Raw genomic sequence first — 21,415 nt, 5'->3', positions numbered from 1 at the left:
AATCCCCCCTCCCATTTTCCCACAAAAGAGAAAATGCATGGTAGAATAATAGAAAGTGTGGCAGGCCAGAGACCCAAAAGAAAAGATGGCTGCAGGCCTGACAGATATTTCATAAGGCAAGATGGGACGAGAAGGTCAAAGACATTTTATCTTGATATTGTCTCATGGAAGACCACAGCGAGGTAATGAATTCTTTCAGAAGGACAGCTGGCAATTGGGTTTGCCTCTCTGCAGAGCCAAGCAAATAATTTAGTTGGTGATATCAGTTAGGCTCATAGACCACCGTAAGAAGGGTGGAATACGAACAATGAATAATTTTAAACATGTTCTTAAAAATTAAAATAGACAAAGCTAAAAAGCATTTTAAAAAGCTTGCATATGACTAAGTCTATATATATGGATTTATTTTATTATACACACACACACAGACAGCATATGAGATTTATATATAAAAATTATATACACGCATATGTGTGTGTGTGTATGTTTACATACATACATACATACATGTGTGTGCGTGTGCGCACACACACACCGTATTTTTGATCTGGGAATAGGGGATTTAGTCATCACGCCCCTGTCATGGTCAGACCACTCATCCCTCCGGCTGGACTTCCCTGGCGCTATCCCCCACCGCGAGGAGGCGGAACCAGACTCTACAAGCTGGTACCGCCCCAGGCACCTGATGGAATCGGATAGATTCCAGACGGAGCTTGGGCCAATACCTGTAGCCCTGTCCCGCTCCCGCTCCGAGGACCTAGTGACTGCCTGGAATAGGGCGACGACTGGGGCCTTGGACCGGGTTGCGCCTTTGCGACCTCTCCTGCGGCATCGACCCACCCGGGCTCCTTGGTTCACTGAGGAGCTAAGGGTGATGAAGCGCCACAGGAGACGTCTAGAGAGCAGGTGGAGGTCCTCACGCTCCGAATCTGACCGAACACAGGTAAGAGCCTATTTGCGGACTTACCTTGTGGCAATAAGAGCGGCCAAACGTAGATATTGTGCTGCCCTTATTGCGTCCGCGGATAACCGCCCTGCCGCCCTGTTTCGGGTGACCCGCTCCCTTTTGTCACAGGGGGCGCGGGAGGCACCCTTACAGGGTAGAGCAGAGGAGTTTGGGGAATATCTTCAGGACAAAATCGATCAGATCCGGAGCGGGTGGACCTCCGTCAGTGGACCAGACGAGCCGCCAACAGCGAGTCTTGAGAGACCATTCTGGGAGGAGTTTGACTCTGTTGCCCCCGAGGATTTGGACAGGTTGCGTGGACGGCTGCGACCCTCCACATGTTTAATGGACCCGTGCCCCTCCTGGCTGGTGCTGGCAGCCTGGGAGGTGACACGAGGCTGGCTCCTGGGCCTGGTGAACGCCTCACTGGGTGAGGGATACTTACCAACCACCTTGAAAGAGGCGGTGGTGAGACCCTTGCTCAAGAGGCCTTCGCTCGACCCAATGGAGCTAGCTAATTATCGTCCAGTCTCCAACCTCCCCTTCTTGGCGAAGGTTGTTGAGAATGTGGTGGCGCAGCAATTTCCACGACACCTGGACGAATCCGACTATCTAGACCCACGCTAGTCCGGCTTCCGACCCGGGCACAGCACTGAGACGGCCTTGGTCGCGTTGGTCGATGATCTCTGGAGGGCCAGAGATAGGGGTTGTTCCTCTATCCTGGTCCTATTAGACCTCTCGGCGGCTTTTGATACCATCGACCATGGTATCCTATTGCGCCGGTTGGAGGGGATGGGAGTCGGAGGCACCGTTTTGCGGTGGTTTGGCTCCTACCTCTCCGACCGGAAGCAATGTGTGTTGACAGGGGGGCAGAGGTCGTCCCTGAGGCCACTCACTTGTGGGGTGCCGCAGGGGTCGGTCCTCTCGCCCCTCCTGTTCAACGCATATGTGAAGCCGCTGGGTGAGATCATCCGTGGTTTTGGGGTTGAGTACCACCTGTACGCTGATGATACTCAGCTGTACATTTCAACCCCAAACCACCCCAACGAGGCTGTCGAAGTGATGTCCCGGTGTTTGGAAGCCGTCGGGGTCTGGATGGGGGACAACAGACTCAAACTCAACCCCTCCAAGACTGAGTGGCTGTGGCTACCGGCACCTCGGTTCAGCCAGCTGACTCCATCGCTGGCCATAGGGGGCGAACAACTGTCCCCTGTGGAGCGGGCGCGCAATTTGGGCGTCCTCCTTGATGCCCGGCTGTCAATGGAGGATCATGTGGCAGCCGTGGCAAGGGGGGCGTTCCACCAGGTTCGCCTGGTGCGCCAATTGCGCCCCCTACTGGACCGGAGTGCCCTGCGCACGGTCACTCATGCGCTGGTGACGTCTCGCCTGGACTACTGCAATGCTCTCTACATGGGGCTTCCCTTGGGACGCATCCGGAGACTGCAGCTAGTTCAGAACGCAGCCGCGCGGGTTATTATGGGGAGTACACGTTACTCCCACGTAACACCTCTCTTGCGCGAGCTGCACTGGCTACCTGTGGCCTTCCGGGTGCGTTTCAAGGTATTGATCACCATCTTTAAAGCGCTCCATGGCACAGGACCTAGTTATCTGCAGGATCGCATCCTACCACACTCGTCCCTGCGACCTATCCGCTCACACAGGGAGGGGCTCCTCCTGGTGCCGTCTGCTAGGCAATGCCAGCGGGCGACACCTAGGAGTAGGTCCTTCTCTGTGATGGGCCCAACCCTCTGGAACAACCTCCCCCCTGATATTCGAACTACCACTGACCTCCGTTCCTTCCGTCAAAAGTTAAAGACTCACCTATTTCAATCAGCTGGCTTGGCACTTTCTTAGTTTTACCTCCCGGGGATTTATTTTAATTGGGTTTGGGGTTTTAATTGGGATGTTTTTAGGTATTTATTTCTTGTACAGTCTATCTCCCCCTCTAATGTATTTTAAATGTATTTTATTGTTATGTCTGTATTTTATGCACTGACTGTACACCGCCCCGAGTCCCTTTTTGGGAGAGGGGGCGGTTTAAAAATCTAAGAAATAATAATAATAATAATAATAATAATAATAATAATAATAATAATAATAATAATAATAATAATAATAATAATAATAATAATAAATAATTTTTCAGAGTATAAGATGCACCAAGGTTTTGAAGAGGCAAATTTTAAAAAAAGTTTTTGCATTCTGCAGACCTCCCAAAAATTGCCTGTTATTCACGAAAATGGGCTCGCATTTTTTTTTAAAAAAAGGCATGAATCACCTTTAGGAGGCTGGTAGAGGGCTCGGGGGGGGGGGGGCAAAAAACAAGAAAAAAATGGCCCGTTTTTCATGAAGATGGGCCAATTTTTTGTCAAACAAATTGCATGCATAGCCTTTAGGAGGCTTATAGAGTGCTCTTGGGGGCTGGGGAGGCAAAATTGAACAAAAAACGCCCGTTTTTCACTCATTTCTGCCCTCCCCAGCCCCCAGGAGCTCTCTGAAAGCCTCCTACAAGCTCTGCACAGGTTTAGTGAAGGGGGCGGGGTTTGGGAAGGCAAAAAATGCTGTATTCAGTGTATAAGATGCACCTAGATTTTCAGCCTCTTTTTTGAGATAAAAAGGTGCGTCTTAATATTCCTAAAAATACGGTACATACACCATTCAGTCTGTATTGATCTTTTGTAATTATAATCATTTTATTTTTCTAATTGTTTTTATATCTCTACTTTTTAATTATATTGTAAGCTGTCCAGAGTCACCTCAAACTGTGTGATGGGAAGCATATAAATTAGACAGACAGACAGATGAATAATTTATATCTATCTATCTGTCTGTCTGTCTGTCTTCTATCTATCTATCATCAGTCATAAAGACAGATAGATCATAGGTTGGATAGATAGGTTGGTAGGTAGGTAGCTAGCTAGCTAGGTAGATAGATAGATGGAAGGACGGATGGGTAATCAATCAATCTATCTATCTTCTATCTATCTATCATCGATCATAGAGAGAGAGAGATCATAGGTTGGATAGATAGGTTGGTAGGTAGCTAGCTAGCTAGGTAGTTAGATAGATAGATGGAAGGATGGATAATCTATCTATCTTCTAGCCATCTATCTTCTATCTATTATTGGTCATAGAGACAGATAGATCATAGGTTGGATGGATAGGTTGGTAGGTAAGTAGGTAGGTAGGTAGTTAGATAGATGGAAGGATGGATGGATAATCTATCTATCTATCTATCATCTATCTATCTATCTATCTATCTATCTATCTATCTATCATCGATCATAGAGACAGATAGATCATAGGTTGGATAGATAGGTTGGTAGGTAAGTAGATAGATTCAAGTACAGAGTTGGGTGCTTTATGAATTTAATAAAATAAAAGAAATAAAATATGTTATTTTGGAAATCGCATGATAGCTAAAACGTATGATGAACGGTTGCAGGAATTGGGTCTCTCTAGTTTAATGAAATGAAGGACTAGGCGAGACATGACAGCAGTCTTTCAATATTTGGAGGGTAGCCCCAAAGAAGAAGGGGTCAAACTATTCTCCAAAGCCCCTGAAGGCAGAACAAGAAGCAATGGGTGGAAGCTCATCAAGGAGAGAAGCAACCTAGAACTACGGAGGAAGTTTCTAACAGTGAGAACAATGAACCAATGGAACAACTTGCCTCCAGAAGTTCTGAATGCTCCAACACTGGAAGTTTTCAAGAAGAGGTTGGACAAACAGGTTGATATAAGATTTCCTGCTCAAACAGTGGATTGGACTAGAGGACCTCCAAGGTCCCTTCCAATTCTTGTTATTCTGTATTTTTGTATGCGTAACTCCTAGTAGTTTGTTGAAAAGAGTTTCATTCTATGCTTCTCTAATGTTACCATTTCTAAATTCAGGGATGTCTTTTTCCTCATTGTGTGCTATTCCCTGGAGGTTTACATCACACTGCTTAGCAGTAATAACGTTCTCCTCTTAAATGTTTTATTAGATAGCTTTCTCTCAGCCTCATCACAGTGTGAATTCTCCCCTTTCCTTTACTCATTTATTAGTACGCTGTTGTCATGCTCTTTGGAGGAAAAATAAAAGCGAATCAAATATTAGTGGATATGGATTAATGAAGGATGAAACGAGCTGATTAAGGGCGGCTAAGTGGAATGTCTCAATATACAGGTAGTCCTTGACTTATGATGACTGGGACCACAATTAACGTTGCTAAGCGAGGAGGATGTTAAGTGAGTCACACCCAATTTTATGACCTTTTCCCCCCCTTTTTTTAAGTAAATGCAGTTGCTAAGTGAATCGTGTGGCTGTTAAGCAAATCCGGCTTCTCCCATTGAGTTTGCTTGTTGGAAGCCAGCTGGGACAGTTGCAAATGTCAATCACGTGTCCCCTGGGATGCTGCAACACCCGAATTTTTAAAGTGTCTATGGAAATTCTGCAGTCACGATGCAAGATTGAAAATCAGGCCTGTCAGATGCTACAGCTTTTCTATCCCACTCTACGGAGGGGAGAGTTGGTCTCGGACAGAAAGCCCCTTGAAGAGACCAGAAGCCTTGGAAATGTGGATTGACAGGCAGCTGTGACGTAGAAGCTGGGTTGACAAAGTCAGAAATGAGAAGGGGAGAAGCCAAGGGAAACCATCAAAAAGCGAAAAGTTAGAATATTTCGGACCTGTGAATGCAACACCTGAAAAAATCCGGCATCCTTCACTTCATCCTCCAGGGAAAGACGGAAGACAGACGCGGTCCAGGCAGAAGAAAAACATTGTGGCTTCCAAATCTAAGGGACCGCTTTGGGCAAAACTCAGCAGCACCTTTTTGTGCGGCTGTTGATAAAAATAGGATCGATATCAGTGGCGGGTTCCAAAATTTTTCTCTACTGGTTTGGTGGGCGTGGCTAGATGGGGGGATGTGACTGAGTGGGCGTGTCAACCGGGCAGACGGAGTAAGCAACTGACGACAGGGGGACCAGTTCCGGGGCATGGCCAGCCGGCCATTGCTGCTAGTTCGCCAAACAGGGCAAAATTTCTGCCACCGGTTCAGCCGAACCGGTGCGATCTGACTGAATACCACCTCTGATCTCTCCCTCTCTCTATATATATATATAAATGGCCCTGTGTGTGTGTGAGTGTGTTCCAGCATAACTCTGGAACTCCTCAAGCAATTTCAATCTAACCAGGTACACAGATGACTTACCCTCTGGAAACAAATACTGTGTGGGGAAAGACACCCCTAACACCCCTCTGGGTGTGTGTTCTGTTAAGATACAGCCTGTTGTGCCTTAAAATGGCTTCTATTGTACAGCGCTGTGGAGTTGCCATGGTAACGGCTTCACAGTACTCCACAAGGGGGCTCCCTCTGGTAAATTCAACATTAGAAATTGCAGCGATGTTCATGGAAGGAGGGTTGGGATAAATAAATACCCGGGCAGCCCCGGATTATCAGCTAGTATCCTATAAAAATAGAATCGTCAACATGATCGCCAACGTCTGATGTGGCATAAATAGAAGAATTGAAATTCTCCATCATCCAGGTCATGGTTGTCCCAAAGGTGCTTTTTAAAGAGGCAACTGGACTTTCTTTTAAGACGTTGAGAAAAATCCAAGAAGCTTCTTCAGCTCTGACTGGATGGAAGGGAATGGAAGGATTGCATCCTCTCAGAGCTGAAGAAGCTTCTTGGATAAGAACTGAAACACCTTCAAACCCCCTCCTCCGCCCCCCCGAAAATCCAGCTGCCTCTTGAAAAAGAGATCCGAATTTTTATCACCTCCTTGTCAGTCAACAATCCCTCTGCCCTTTACTGGCTTCCAACTTGTGAGTGTTGATCTAAGCAGGAAGACAGCAGGCCCTTCATCATCTTCTCTGCCAGCTGGAACGCTCCATTCTCCCGCCATTCTCCCTAGTAAATCTGCATTTACATATTGCAAAAAAAAAAAAAAAAAAGACATTGAAATAAAAGCAATTTACGGATAAAAGCAATCCGTAAAAGCAATAAAAGCAATTGCCTGGAAGCTCACAAAAACAGCTCGGAAATTCCTCCTAAAAAGTTGGGAAACCGCGGCTTGGTGAGATGCCATTAAATGGGGCACACTTGGGAATGTCGAAATAGGCTGTGGTTCCTTTTAAACTGGCTGCTTTAACGGGGCCTGTGAGCCCACATATCCAATAACAAGGTTGGCGATTTTATTTCACCAGGCTGATGATGGGTCTCCATGGAGTCCTAAGAGTAACTTGGAAATGTAGGCGTTGGCTGAGACGGATACCTTGCTTCTCTCGGCATGCCTGCTTCTTCTTAAAAATTGAGAGGAAAAAAGAAACGGAGGCAGGGGCGAATTGGATCCCAATAGAGGCTTCCGAGCTCAGTGGTACCGGGGCAGGATTTCCCTGGGGCAAAATTGAGCTAACTGGACCGTCCGTGCGTTTTCAGTTTAAAACAGCTTTCTGTGCTGCCAAATGGAGGCGAGTCAGTTTAGTCTGGAAAGAAAGGTGCAATTTTCCTTGAATAGTCTCTCCGAAGAGTTTCAGGCAAAATATTGCTGGAAATAAAAACCAGTTGTGCTGCATCTTTGAGCAATATGTGCGAAGTCTTAAGAGCATCGGCAATTTGTTATAGAAAGAAGAGCTGAATTGGGAAAGAGGCATCTTTGTTTACCTTCTTTTGGTTAACGTTAGTCTATGTAGGCCAGTTACAAAGGCCCAGGAAACCAGGCAATTCTGCTTTGCTTTGGTTTATTGAACGGATCCTGCATTATTAAAAGGTTAGGCACATTAAAAATTACCAGCGTAGTACAGTAATGGTATCCTATTATCTTCACTATCGGTTCGGTAGCAGGAGTGTGCATGCGGAAGGTACCTGATGACGTCTCGGTGGGTGGGCGGAGCCTTGCGCTGCCGCCACTATCGGTTTGCCCAAACCTGCGCGAAACAGCAGCACACCACCTCTGGTGTAGTAACTCAAATAACATCCCATTGGAGTAGATGTAGAGCCTATGGGTTACTCCTGGATTATTCCCACTGTTGTAGCCCACCAGCGGCCATCAGAGCTGGCAGCAGATTCAGACAGTGAGGAGGTTGGGGAGGAAGATGGGCCAGTCTGGAGTCTGGGGAAGGCTCTGACGAGGGCTCTGTGTTGGAGGCAGAGAGGGGGCCAGGGCTGTCTGACAGTTATCAGCTGCCTCTGGAGCCTCCGGAGCCTGAAATCAGCGAGGCAGAAGATCAACGGGAAAAAGTCTCTGGAGCCTGGGGAGGGTGAAAAAACCGTGCCAAAAGCAGGGGGAGGGGGGGGTCTTGCTGGTCACGCGTGCATGCGCGTGGGGGTGGGTTGCACGCATAGCATTATGGGCATGGCACGCTTGCGCACTACCCTCCTGCGCTCCCCCCGCTTTTGGCATTACTGCCGTAGGACATCGGTGTCCAAAGTTGAGAAATTTAAGACTTGTGGACTTCAACTCCCAGAATTCCCCAGCCAGCATGGGGAATTCTGGGAGTTGAAGTCCACAAGTCTTAAAGTTCCCAAGTTTGGACACCCCTGCCTTAGGAATGGAAGACTCTTCTTCCCTTGGAGTCTTTAAACAGAGGCTGGGCAGAACTTGGCATGGCAGTTGAAGCTTGTCCCGCAGTTCTTATAATGACCAAATTAACCTTTTTCTTAAAACAAAACAAAACACTGTGCTTCTCTGTGGTGTTTAAGACATTTAATAAATTAAATTAAGACCACATTGTAGCCCAAAGCTTTCAAGAACAAAATAACGTACAGTAAAATCCATACTTTAAACCAGCATGGATAAATATCGTAATTAGACATTAGCTTAAAAACCTTTCCACATTATTTTGTCATATTCTTACTCCCGCCCTCCCATCACTTTCTGCTGGGCAAGTTATTTTATTTTATCGTTTCATCCTTCTTAGACAAGAAGAAAAGAGCCAGCTAGGAGATTCAGATAAGGTCCAAGACGAAGGGGAGGGAAGAACTGGCCCCCCACCTCTATTATTTTTGGCTTGAATAAGTGGAACTTTGGAGACAGCATCCTTGCTCCATATCTACTCCTTGTAGGGACTGCCAGAAAGCAGGCAACTCAGTAAATAAGCATGAAGAACCAAAAATGAGCAAACTAAACATGAAGAAACAAGTAGTCCCTGTAACTTTTAATACTGGTTAAAACCTATCCTTTTCTTAACTTTCAGCTTGACTGCTAGGCAGGCTACTTACATGACAGCTTACTCATTGCTAGTTGTCTCTACTTGACTCGGAGAAGGGATGCTGACATTTGCTTAAAGTTCAGTTTCCAATCTGTGTTCCGAATGGGTTTTCTTTGGTCTTCAGAGAATACGAAACTTGGGTCCCGCAGTCACTATAATGTCGGCGTAAGGAGCCGACTGGGCCACCTCAATCGCTCGTTGTTTCTGGAGAACCAGCAAGCTGTAGAAGTTCTCTGCCACCTCTTTCTTGTTCTGGTCCTTGCAGAGGGAGAGAAAGCTGAAGGACTTTGCACCATGCTGTTCGAAGTGCTGCGGGGGAGAACGAACGAACGAAATAACTGATGAGGGTGTATTAAGAGGGGAGGCTAATTCTGCATCTGAAGTAGACAATAAGCAGCTTTATGAGAGAGGCTGTGCGCCTTTGGCAGTTCATACAGACCAAGAACTGGCAATAGGAAAATGGGATAGAGAGTGTAAGATGGAAGAACAAATGGGCAGAATTGGAAACAAAGCCCTACATTGTCAAGCAGGCAGCCACAAGGGGCAATCCACTGACTAAATCCACTCCCACCCTCTTGTCCTCCTGGAATGGCCTGAAGTCCTGGCTCTGCCAACTGATTTAGAGCCCAGAGGGGGATGTTCCATTCTGAAGGTGGTTAATAGATGAGATGGTCCATCTCCATCCTGGTTATGTGTTGGCCCACTCTGCTCTCCATTGGAATGTTTTAATTTGTAACGCTTCATGTTTTAATATTTTTGTCCTAATTGTATTAAGTAGGGTATGGGGCTTCTTATATACAGGTTGTGCTAGACTTGCGACTACAATGGGCCCCAGAATTTCTGTTGTTAAGCAAGACAGTTGTTAAGTGATTTTTGCCCCATTGTATGGCCTTTTTTTGCCACAGTTGGTTAAGTTAGCAACATGGTTGTGAAGGTTTTGACTTTGCTTGTCAAAAGGACACAAAAGGTCCCAGGGACACTGCAACTGCCATAAACCCAAGTACCGCATTTTTCGGAGTATAAGATGCACCAAGGTTTTGAAGAGGAAATTTTTTTAAAAAAAAGTTTTTGCACTCTGCAAACCTCCCAAATCTAGCCCATTTTCCACGAAAACAGGCCCGTTTTTTTTTTTTAAAAAAGGCCAGGAATAGCCTTTAGGAGGCTTGTAGAGTGCTCCGGGGGGGGGGGGTGGAGGGCCCCCCCAAAACGAGCAAAAACGTGCCCATTTTTTGTCAAAAAAGGGCATGGATAGCCTTTAGGAAGCTTATAGAGCACTGCTGGGGGGGGGGGCAAAAAGGGGGCCATTTTTTCCTCATTTCTGCCCTCCCCAGCCCCCAGGAGCATTCTGAAAGCTTCCTAGATGCTCTGCACGGCCATTTTTGTGAAGGGGGTGGAGTTTCAGGAGGTAGAAAATGCTGTATTCAGTGTATAAGATACACCCATATTTTCTGCCTCTTCTTTGAGGGAAAAAGGTGTGTCTTATACTCCGAAAAATACGGTAGTTACCAAGCCTTCAACCACAATCACGTGACCATGGGGATGCTGCAACAATTAAGTTTGAAAAACAACCATAAATCACTCTTTTCGGTGCCTTTGTAACTTTGAACCTTCACATTCGAAGGAAAAAGTGACTTATGACCATTTTTCACGACTGTCGCAGCATCCCCATGTCACAGGATCGTTAACAATGGGATATATTTATGACATTTACGGTGTCCCAAAGTCACTTTTGGGGACTTTCTAGCAAAAAAACAACATCAACAACAAAAACCAATGAGGAAGCCAGATTCACTTAACACCCATGTTACTAACTTAACAACTGTTGCAAGAAAGGTCAAACAATGGAGCAAAACTCACTCAACAACCATCTGGCTTAGCAGCAGAAATTTTGGACTCAATTGTGGTCGTAAGTCGAGGACTACTTGTATGAATATCTGAATAGATCAGCAAATCTTTTCAACCGAACATTGGGGAAAGGGAAACGCAAGTCAGCTGGCATTAGGATAAATTATTCTTTTTTTCCCTTTTGATTTTCAGTTCAGAAAAAGCAGGATAAGGATGAGTCACTGGCAGTTTAGGCATAAGAGCTGGCTAGAATTACGGCCTGGTAAAAATGATAACGACCTTAACATGAGGTTGGATTATATTTCTAAAACACGCTATCTGCCATTTCATGAAGAGCTTTGGCTTGAGCCTGGGGTACAGCAAAGAGGATGATTTTACAGAAATAGAATGGCAAATCTGACAAATATCCTCTTGATTTCAAAGAACAGATTCGGGATGTGCGTCTGGTTGGGTTTTTTTTGAAAAATTCTTTGTGGCCTAAACTGAGAAGATGAAGCAATGTGTTTTTTAGATCTAATCATATGATTAAATATCGAATGTATTTATATTAATATGTCCATGGATATTATATAGGTCTTTTCTCTCATTGTTTCTGCCTTTTCCTAACTCACATTTAATTTGCTTTAATAACTAATGAAGGAGAGAAGCAGCTTAGAACTAAGGAGAAATTTCCTGACAGTTAGAACAATTAATCAGTGGAACAACTTGCCTCCAGAAGTTGTGAATGCCCCAACACTGCAGGTTTTTCCTTTATTCTTAATCAACATATATTTGGTTTTTTTCTGTCTGTTTTCTATATGTTACTATTATACTTTTTTTTAAAAAAAAGTTTCACATCCTTTTAAACTGCAGTTATCAGGCCATTTCAGTGATAAAATAACATATGAAGAAAAGTTTATTATATTTGATAATATCTTACCCGGAAAGTATTTAACAGCTTTAATGTTCTCTTACTTCTTCTTTGTTCTTCATTGTCCATGTTACTTGCCTGGGATCCCTGTATCGCAGATCAAAACAATTACTTATTGATAAAATTCACCTGAATGAAGATAAAAGGCAGCATAAAAAATAAAGAATAGACATAGTTCATATATGACTTCCCAAGCCTTGTCACCATCCTCTCTAAGAAATTTCACTTGGAACATTTGTTCTACCTAATTGATTTGGCAAACCAGACCACATAACTAAATTTTCTATGCTTTAATAAAGTTGATTAAATGTATCAGTAAAACTGTCCATAGAACACAGAGCTATCAGGGGCGTTATTTAATTTTTTAAAAGTTATATTTGATTATTCTTAAAGGACTTAAAAAAAATGAAATAACTTACGAACATAATGAGCAAAGAACAGTGCAAATCATATTCAAATAAAAAGCGCCCAATTAAAATTTTATTATTCTACACTAGAGTTTATCCCATGGCACCTCTTGGCCACTCTTTCTATGCTGCACTTCTTGTGTACCCTCCCTGACCCTCATGGCGACCCTTAGGCACCACTTGCTCCCTCCCCAACCTGCACCCCTCACCTTACTATGAAGCACCTCACACACACACTTGCACCTTTGCATAGACCCTGCCCCTCCCTTGTGCTCTGCTGCACATCCTTCCCCATCCTTCGCCCCCCCTCACTTTCTCCCCCATCTAGCAGCAGTCACCTGTGGGCCTGGGTCATGCAACTTCCTATTAGCTTCCCCACTAACTTTGGTTGTGGGAAGTGATCAGGAAATTGCATTGCCCAACGTTGGGATTGATGATACCGTGTTTCCCCCAAAATAACACTGGTTATTATATTAATCAGTCTTATTAACGGGTCATATTAATTTTATTAACGGGTCTTATATTAATTTTTGCTCCAAAAGACGCATTAAGGCTTATTTTCCAGTTAGGTCTTATTTTCAGGGAAATGTGTTACTAAATGCATCGGTCTGGCTGACGATCTTAACTGGGGCTTATTTTGGGGTAGGGCTTATATTACAAGCATCCTGAAAAAATCACGCTAGTGTTTATTTTTCCAGCTGGGTCTTATTTTCAGGGAAACAGGGTAGCAACTGGGAGTGCACGGAGTGCTAAGCTTAGTGACGGACAGAAATAATAATAATAATAATAAATATTTATTTCTTAGCCGCACCCTCTCCCGAAGGACTCGGGGCGGCGTACAACAAAACATAGGAAATAAATATATCGACATACATATAACAAAACATATACCAAGACATATATATGACATATACAAGGAGGAGGTGAACTGATAGATAAAAACAAGTAAAAACACAATGTTTAAAAACCCCTAAATAAATTGAATGCAATTAAAATACCCCAAATAAAAAACCCGTCAGGAGCGATATAGTTGGATCAAAGTTAAGCCAGGCCAGCAACTTGAAAAAGGTGGGTCTTGAGCTTTACACGAAAGGAGCGGAGGTCAGAGGTATTCCTAATATCCGGGGGGAGGTCATTCCACAGGGCTGGGCCCACCACAGAGAAGGCTCTACTCCTAGGCGCCGCCCCTCGACACTGTCTGGTGGACGGCACCTGGAGGAGGCCCTCTCTGTGCGAGGGAATTGGTCGCAGGGATGTATGGGGCAGAATACGATCCCGCAAGTAACTAGGTCCTGAGCCATGGAGCGCTTTAAAGATTGTTATCAAAACCTTGAAACGCACCCGATAGACCACAGGAAGCCAGTGCAGCTCGCGCAGGAATGGTGTCACATGGGAGTACCTAGTACTCCCCATAATTACCCGCGCGGCTGCGTTCTGGACCAACTGTAGCCTCCGGGTGCATTTCAAGGGAAGCCCCATGTAGAGAGCGTTACAGTAGTCCAAGCGAGACGTCACCAGCGCATGAGTGACTGTGCGTAAGGCGTCCCGGTCCAGTAGGGGGCGCAATTGGCGCACCAGGCGAACCTGGTGGAACGCCCCCCTTGCCACGGCTGTCACATGGTCATCCATGGACAGCCGGGCATCCAGGAGGACGCCCAAATTGCGCGCCCGCTCCACGGGGGAAGTTGAATGCCCCCGATGGCCAAAGATGGAATTAATTGGCTGAACCGGGGAGCTGGTACCCACAGCCACTCCGTCTTGGAGGGGTTGAGTTTGAGTCGGTTGTCATCCATCCAGATCCGTATGGCTTCCACACACCGGGACATCACTTCGATGGCCTCGTTGGGGTGGTTCGGGGTGGAAAAGTACAGCTGAGTATCATCAGCGTACAGATGGTATCCCACCCCGAAACCACGGATGATCTCACCCAGCGGCTTCATATATGTGTTGAACAGGAGTGGCGAGAGGACCGACCCCTGTGGCACCCACAAGTAAGGGGGCGTAGGGTCGACCTCTCCTCCCCTGCCAACACACGCTGCGTCCGGCCAGAAAGGTAGGAGCCGAACCACCGCAAAACGGTGCCCCGGACCCCCAACCCCTCCAGCCGGCGCAGCAGGATACCATGGTCGATGGTATCAAAAGCCGCCGAGAGGTCTAATAGGACCAGGATAGAGGAACAACCTCTATCTCTGGCCCTCCAGAGATCATCCACCAACGCGACCAAGGCCGTCTCCGTGCTGTGACCGGGGCGGAAGCCGGACTGGCGCGGGTCTAGATAATCATTTTCCTCCAGATGCCGTGGAAACTGGTAGGCCACCACACTCTCTACAACCTTCGCCAAAAAGGGAAGGTTGGAGACAGGACGATAATTGGCCAGCTCCAAAGGATCCAGGGAAGGCTTCTTGAGCAAGGGTCTCACCACCGCCTCTTTCAAGGCGGCCGGGAGAGACCCCTCGCTCAGCGAGGCGTTCACTAGGTCCAGGAGCCAGTCTCGTGTAACCTCCCAGGATGCCAGTACAAGCCAGGAGGGGCACGGGTCCAATAAACATGTGGTGGGTCGCAGTCGTCCACGCATTCTGTCCAAATCCTCGATGGCAACCAAGTCAAACTCCTCCCAGGTCGATTCCTCAAGACTCGCCACGGACGTCTCCATTGGACCACTAACAGGGACCCAATCCTTCCGAATTTGAGCGATTTTATCCTGCAGATATTTCCCAAATTCCTCTGCTCTGCCCTGTAGAGGGGCCTCCCGCGGCCTCTGAAACAAGAGGGAGCGGGACACCCGAAACAGGGCGGCAGGGCGGTTCTCTGCGGATGCAATGAGAGTGGCACAATATTGGCGTTTGGCCACTCTCAATGCCACAAGGTACGTCCTTAAATGGGCTCGTGCCTGTGTTCGATCAAGTTCGGAACGAGAGGATCTCCAACGACTCTCTAGACGTCTCTTGCGGCATTTCATCACCCTCAGCTCCTCGATAAACCAAGGGGCCAGGGTGGATCGTTGCCGCCGGAGAGGCCGCAAAGGCGCCACCCGGTTCAAGGCCCCGGTAGTCACATTGTTCCACGCGACCACCAGGTCCTCTACCCGGGGGCGGGTCAAGGTTACAGGAGGTGGCCCAAGCTCTGTCTGGAACCTATCTGGTTCCATCAGGCGCCTGGGGCGGAACCATCAGAAAGAAGGGTTAGGGAGAGGTATTTGGGTGGGGGATACTTAACCCAGTGATTTGTGATCTTCCCTGCTGGCTTCTCCTTTTGAGTTTCTGGGGAAGCCGCAGTGATGGGATTCAAATAATTTAACAACCGGTTCTCTGCCCTAATGATTTCTGCCAACAACCAGTTCACCAAACTGCTCAGAAAGTTAACAACCTTGTTCTGCCGAAGTGGTGCGAACTGGCTGAATCCCACCACGGAGCCGGCAAGGAAAGTGGCAAATTGTGTTCTTGTGACACTTGGCAATCGGTTGTAGGAACGGGTTGCCAAATATCCAGACTGCAATCATGTGACTGCAGGGGGATGCTGGGATGGCCAGAACTCCAAGGACCGATCTTAACCGCCATTCATCTAGTGCTGTCTTCACTTCCAACGGCACTGAATGAACGGCTGTAACTCGAGGACTAGCTGGAAGGGAAAGATCTTTGAAATTTTTTTTCCCCATTCAAAAAAAAGAGTAGTGTAAGTAGGTTAACCCCCCCCCCCCGGGTCCGTTGTCCAGATTCAGATAGTCCCACGAGTGCTACACAGGTCACTATTCGGTAGAGAAGTTTAGATGATTGTAATCATTACATTTTGCAAGACTGCTTGCTCGTTTTCGGATTCTTGTTGTACTGAAGAGGATGATACGAGGTCATCAGACAAAGCAGGCACTTCGTTAACTGATTCCTGGTATTAAAAGAAGAGGGGTGGGTGGGAAATGGATCTGTGTCAGCTCTGCTCTGTTCTGCTCCTGTGTTTATTATTCTGCAGAAAACGAATGGTTGAAAGTCTGCATTTCTCTGCTGAATTTTATATTTCACAAAGAAAAAGAAATCGTGAGAAAATTAATGGAAGGTACAAGTGGGAAACATGACAACCCTATTGCCAACAATTCTGTTTCAGGCAATTCTTAATTAGAAATACAGAATAGTATGAATAGAATAGAATGAGCTGGAAGAGACCTTGGAGGTCTTCTAGTCCAACCCCCTGCTCAAGCAGGAGAACCTATACCAGTGATGGCGAACCTTTTGTGGCTCGCGTGCCAAAAGCGGGGGGAGTGCAGGGGGGGGTCGTGCATGAATGTGCCACACCCATAATGCTATGTGCACGACCCCAGCACACATGCGCACACAACCAGTGCCCCCCCCCCATTTTTGCCATTCTTTTTTCGCCCTCCCCAGGCTCCAGAGACTTTATATGAGCCTGGGGAGGGGGAAAACAGCCTCCTCCGCCCCTCCCTGAAGCCTCAGGAGCGCAAAAAACCGGCCCTACGGGCTAACCGGAAATTCAGGAACAGACTTCCTGTTTGCTCGTAGGGCCGGTTTTTTGCCCCCCCGGAGCCTTCAGAGAAATGGTTGTTCAGTCCCTTATTAAAACTCTCCAGTGTTGGAGCGCTGGTAGATTGCTCTCATATTAGGAAGTTTCTCCTTAATTCCAGGTTGATCCTCTCCTTAAACAGTTTCTTGTCTTTCCTTCAGGTGCTTTGGAAAATAAGTTGACCCCCTCTTTTTTGTGGAAGCCCCTCAAATACTGGAAAACTGCTATTATGTCACCCCAACTCTTCTTTTCTTTAGACTAGCCAAGCCCAAATCCTGCAGCCACTCTTTTGACTTCTTTTTCTGAGTCCCCCCCCCCCCCAAAAAAGTTCTCCTATATATGGAGAGTATTGAACTGAAGCTATAAAATCCCCATTCAACTGGATAGCTTATCACCTCACTGGATAATTTGAGATCAAACTTTATCTTTTAATCCAACCAGAGGATTAACATCATGATAAAACGGGGCTGGAAGAGTCATATAATCATTCCTGGAGGCAAATAAGGATATAAATCCCATTTATTTGGGCATTTGTGAATGGAATTGGAATCATATCGCCCATAATATTTATGAACTGTCTCTTTACAAAATTTACATTTTAACTGTGGCTCAAACTTGTTGTGAATTTTTAATGCTGTTAAATCATCATGAATTATGCTTTGATATGGGAAAAGCTAGAAATAGATACTTTAATAAGTAAATATAAATAACTGCTCAATTAAGTCACAGTCCTCAGATAAGCTTGTGATCTCCAAAAGTTAAGTAGAGAAGGATTTGGCAAATATTTGTAAAAACACTAACCAAATAGGAATAAATAGGAACCAAATAGGAACGAAGTTTGGAAAGTCAAAAATATATCTGTCTCATTCCTGTTCAAGAGTGTGATGGGATTTTAGACTGGAAGTTAAATATTAACATTTTAGAAAGTTTAGGGGGATTAAACTGTAATTTGCCAACTTTGTAAGAAGTCGTTTACCCATTTTGATGGAAATTGCCTAAAAATATTAAAGCTTAATTTGTCCTGAAAATACTTACCATAGTTTTAAAAACTGTATTGTCATCTCTTTCACTTCTGCTACTTTGTAACACAGATTCTTTTGGGAGATAATTTATGTCCTGCTGTATATTTAAGCTTTCTGCTATTGATAGGTCTATATTGATAATAAGAGAAAGTAGTTAATTCTTGTCCAATGTACTTACCAATTAATTGCCATTACCAATAAATACTGTGTTTCTTTTGACCCCCGAAATAAGCACTTGGCCTTATTTTCGGGGAGGTCTTATTATTTTTGAGGTGCAGGAGGCAGCGAGCATGGTCACCTCATGACTGCTGCTGTATTACAATATTTTTGGGGAGGGATTATTTTTTGGGGGGAGGGATTATTTTAGCGCATGCGCTCAGAGGCCCGATTGGGCTTATTATCCGGGGAAGTCTTATTTTCAGGGGAAACAGGGTAATCATTTGCATATAATCTCAGTTTATACTATTTAAATTTTGAAATTTCCAACGTGTCCAGATTGCAGTTCACCATATTCTAGTCAAACATTTCAGATTTTTTTTCTTCACAAAGCAATGAGGTGCCACTTCTGTAGTCTTTATTCCCATTGTCTTTACTAGATAGAAGAGGATGTAAAACAAATGCAGTAAAAATGTAGAAAAAATGTGAATGATTTAAATTTAACAAATACCACAATGTTACCCATAATCTAGCTCCCCCTCCCTTCTCCTGGTACTACTTCAAGATACGTTTCGTTAAAAAAAAAAAAAGTTCTTCAATCTTTTCTTCTGAAATTATCCGTAGTTGTAGTTTTATCTTCTTTAGGTAAACATTATCCCTCTGGCCACTTTGGGATTTTTTATTCATATTGGCTTGGCAGATTTGATTATATGCCTGTATTCCTTAAGATGCTCTTAAAACTGATCTAAACTGAAGGAAAGGTTGATGGATCCAATTTTTCTAAATATAAGCGTTATTTTGCCTTAAAAATGGATGCAAATATTTGAATTAACATAAAGATGTAACCTTTGTTACGGATAGTCCTCGATTTAGGACAGAACACACAGTGACTGTTTGAAGTAACAATCTATTTGAAAAAGAGAATTTATGACCCAAATCCGAAATTCTGATTGTTGCTCCTCCTCCTCATAGTCATGTGACCACACTTTGGAAGCTTGGTCGCACAGTCGCATTCATGACTGTTTGCAATATCTGCGGTCGCTTGACAGCATTTTATGACAGGTTTGTGGAAAACTGGTGCTTACTACCAGTTTTTGGCAAAACCGAGCCCATAGCAAACAATGGGTTTGCATTTATGACTGCTGTGGTTGCTTAAAAACTGCAAAAAAAGAAGAGGGGGGAGAGAGGGAGGGGAGGAGAGAGGGAGCAATAGCACTAGCACTTTATATACCGTTTCACAATGCTTCACAACCCTCTCTAAGCGGTTTACAGAATCAGCCTCTTGATCCCAACAATCTGGGTACTCATTTTACCGACCTCAGAAGGAGGGAAGGCTGAGTCGACCTTGAATGGTGATGATCGAACTTCAGGCTGTGGGCAGAATTAGCTGAAATACTGCATTCTGAGAGAGAGAAGAGAGAAGAGGGAGGGAGGGAGAGAGAGAGAGAAACAGTGAGAGACAGAGAGATAGACACAGAGAGATAGACACACACACAGAGAGAGAGAGAGAGAGAGAGAGAGAGAGAGAGAGAGAGAGAAGACATAGATAGATAGCCATAGCACTATATACCGCTTCATGGTGCTTTACAGCTTCTCTAAGCAGTTTACAGATTCAGCCTCTTGCCCCCAACAAATTGGCTCCTCATTTTACCCACCTTGGAAGGATGGGAGGCCGAGTTAACCTTGAGCCCGGTGAGGACTGAACTTAAATCATAATTATGATTTATGATCATAATAGGCAGGCTTCATTGCAGTCGTAACTCGACAACTGTGAATTTGAGGACTTTCTGCCCTAGAGACTTATTCTTTGGCTCTGGGACACTGCAATGAACGCAGTGCCATCCTTCATATACAGGTGAGGAGAGCAGAGGTGAGAATGCAGATGGAAGCCTTATATATCTAGATCCTGTATCTGGACTGGGGAGATTTGGGTTCAAGTCCTGCTTCAGTGATCGCTGGATGATTTTGGATAAATGTTTCTCACTCAGCCCAATCAACCACGCAGTTTGCTGTGAGTATAAAACTCAGGGGAACACTGGAAAATTACCTTAAGATCTCAAAGAAAAAGGTAGGCAATTAAAGGTAGTCCTCGACTTACAACCATTCATTTAGTGACTGTTTGAAATTACCACGGCACTGAAAAAAGTAACTTATGCCACTTACAACCATTGCAGCATCCCCAGGGTCACGTATCAAAATTCAAACACTTGGCCACTGACTTCTCTTTATGATGGGACCAACGTCCCAGGCTCATGCGACCCCCTTTTACGACCTTCTGACAAGCAAAGTCAGTGGGGAAGCCAGATTCACTTAACAGCCGTGTTACTAATTTAACAACTGCAGTGATTCGCTTAACAAGAAAGATTATAGAACGGAGCAAAACTCACTGAACAAACATCTCGTTTAGCAATGGAAATTTTAGGCTCACTTTGGAGTCATAAGTCGAGGTCTACCTGTAATTATATTAAAGAATTGTAAGGGGGGGAAAAAATCTAGAGTCCTGCCTTGGGCAGTTTGTCGTCTGCTTCTTTCTTCAGTCTTTTGTTGCCATTTTGTTCTTCTGGTCTTGAGACATTTTGCAAAGAGCTGCAAAAAACCCCAAAAAATTAACTGGAGGTAGTTTGATATGTCTTACGTTGCTTAAGCTTTTTGTTGCTGCAGAGAGCTTCCTACGGCTACTGAGCAATGTTTAATTCATAATTAAATGTAACGTCTAGGTATATAGCCGTCTACTTCAAATGTGAGCCTTCACATAAACTGTAATCTGCTTTTTAATCTTGCCAAGAAGCTTTTTATTGCTCTACAAAGTGATCCCTCTGTTCAGCCCGGATCAATTTAGAAAACAGTTTTGCCCCGGGAATCTATCAATTAGGTTTCATTATAGTTGCTGCTGGATTATAACCATTGACTAATGCTGGAAAAAGCACATCAGGTGCCAAGGCTATATTGAAACAGGAAGGGGAAAAAATAGCCAATCATCTCCTGGCATGACGAACATGGTATCATTTGCAAAAAGGACTATACAGGAAGACCTTACTTTACAAAAGTTCATTTAGTGACCATTTGAAATGACAAGGCCACTGAAAAAATCCACTGATAACCGTTTTCTACACATATGACCGTTGCAGCATCCCCATCGTAAGATGAAGAAAATTCAGATGCTTGGCTATTGATTCATATTTGTGGCCGTGTCCCGGGGGGGGGGGGGAGATCCCCTTTAATGGCCTTCTGACGAGCAAAGTCAATGGGGAAGCCAGATGTACTTAACAACCGTGTGACTAACTTAACAACTGCAGCGATCGACTAACAATAGTGGCAAGAAAAATCGTAAAATGGGGTAAAAATTCACAAGGGTTGCCTTGCTTAGCAACGGAGGTTTTGTACTCAGTTTTGGTTGCAAGTTGAGGACTGCCTACATTTTAATTGT

General features: G+C 45.0%; 1 protein-coding gene across 1 annotated transcript in view; it reads right to left on the bottom strand.

The window, feature by feature from the left end:
* Positions 1-8,627: 8,627 nt before the first annotated feature.
* The window catches only part of RAD21L1 (RAD21 cohesin complex component like 1), a 34,987-nt gene continuing 22,199 nt past the window's right edge, over positions 8,628-21,415 (bottom strand). Inside the window, exons 10-12 of the mRNA XM_081949678.1 lie at positions 16,085-16,180; positions 11,904-11,981; positions 8,628-9,448 (exon numbers count right to left, since the gene is read on the bottom strand). Coding sequence (XP_081805804.1) covers positions 9,260-9,448; positions 11,904-11,981; positions 16,085-16,180 — 363 coding nt within the window. The 3' untranslated portion in view covers positions 8,628-9,259. The remainder of the gene's footprint in view (positions 9,449-11,903; positions 11,982-16,084; positions 16,181-21,415) is intronic.

Source organism: Natrix helvetica (genome assembly GCF_964273705.1).
Source record: "Natrix helvetica genome assembly, chromosome: 3".
In the NCBI taxonomy this organism is placed as follows: Eukaryota; Metazoa; Chordata; class Lepidosauria; order Squamata; family Natricidae; genus Natrix; species Natrix helvetica.
The sequence above is the reverse complement of the archived record's forward strand: the minus strand, read 5'-3'. Positions and strand labels throughout refer to the sequence as shown.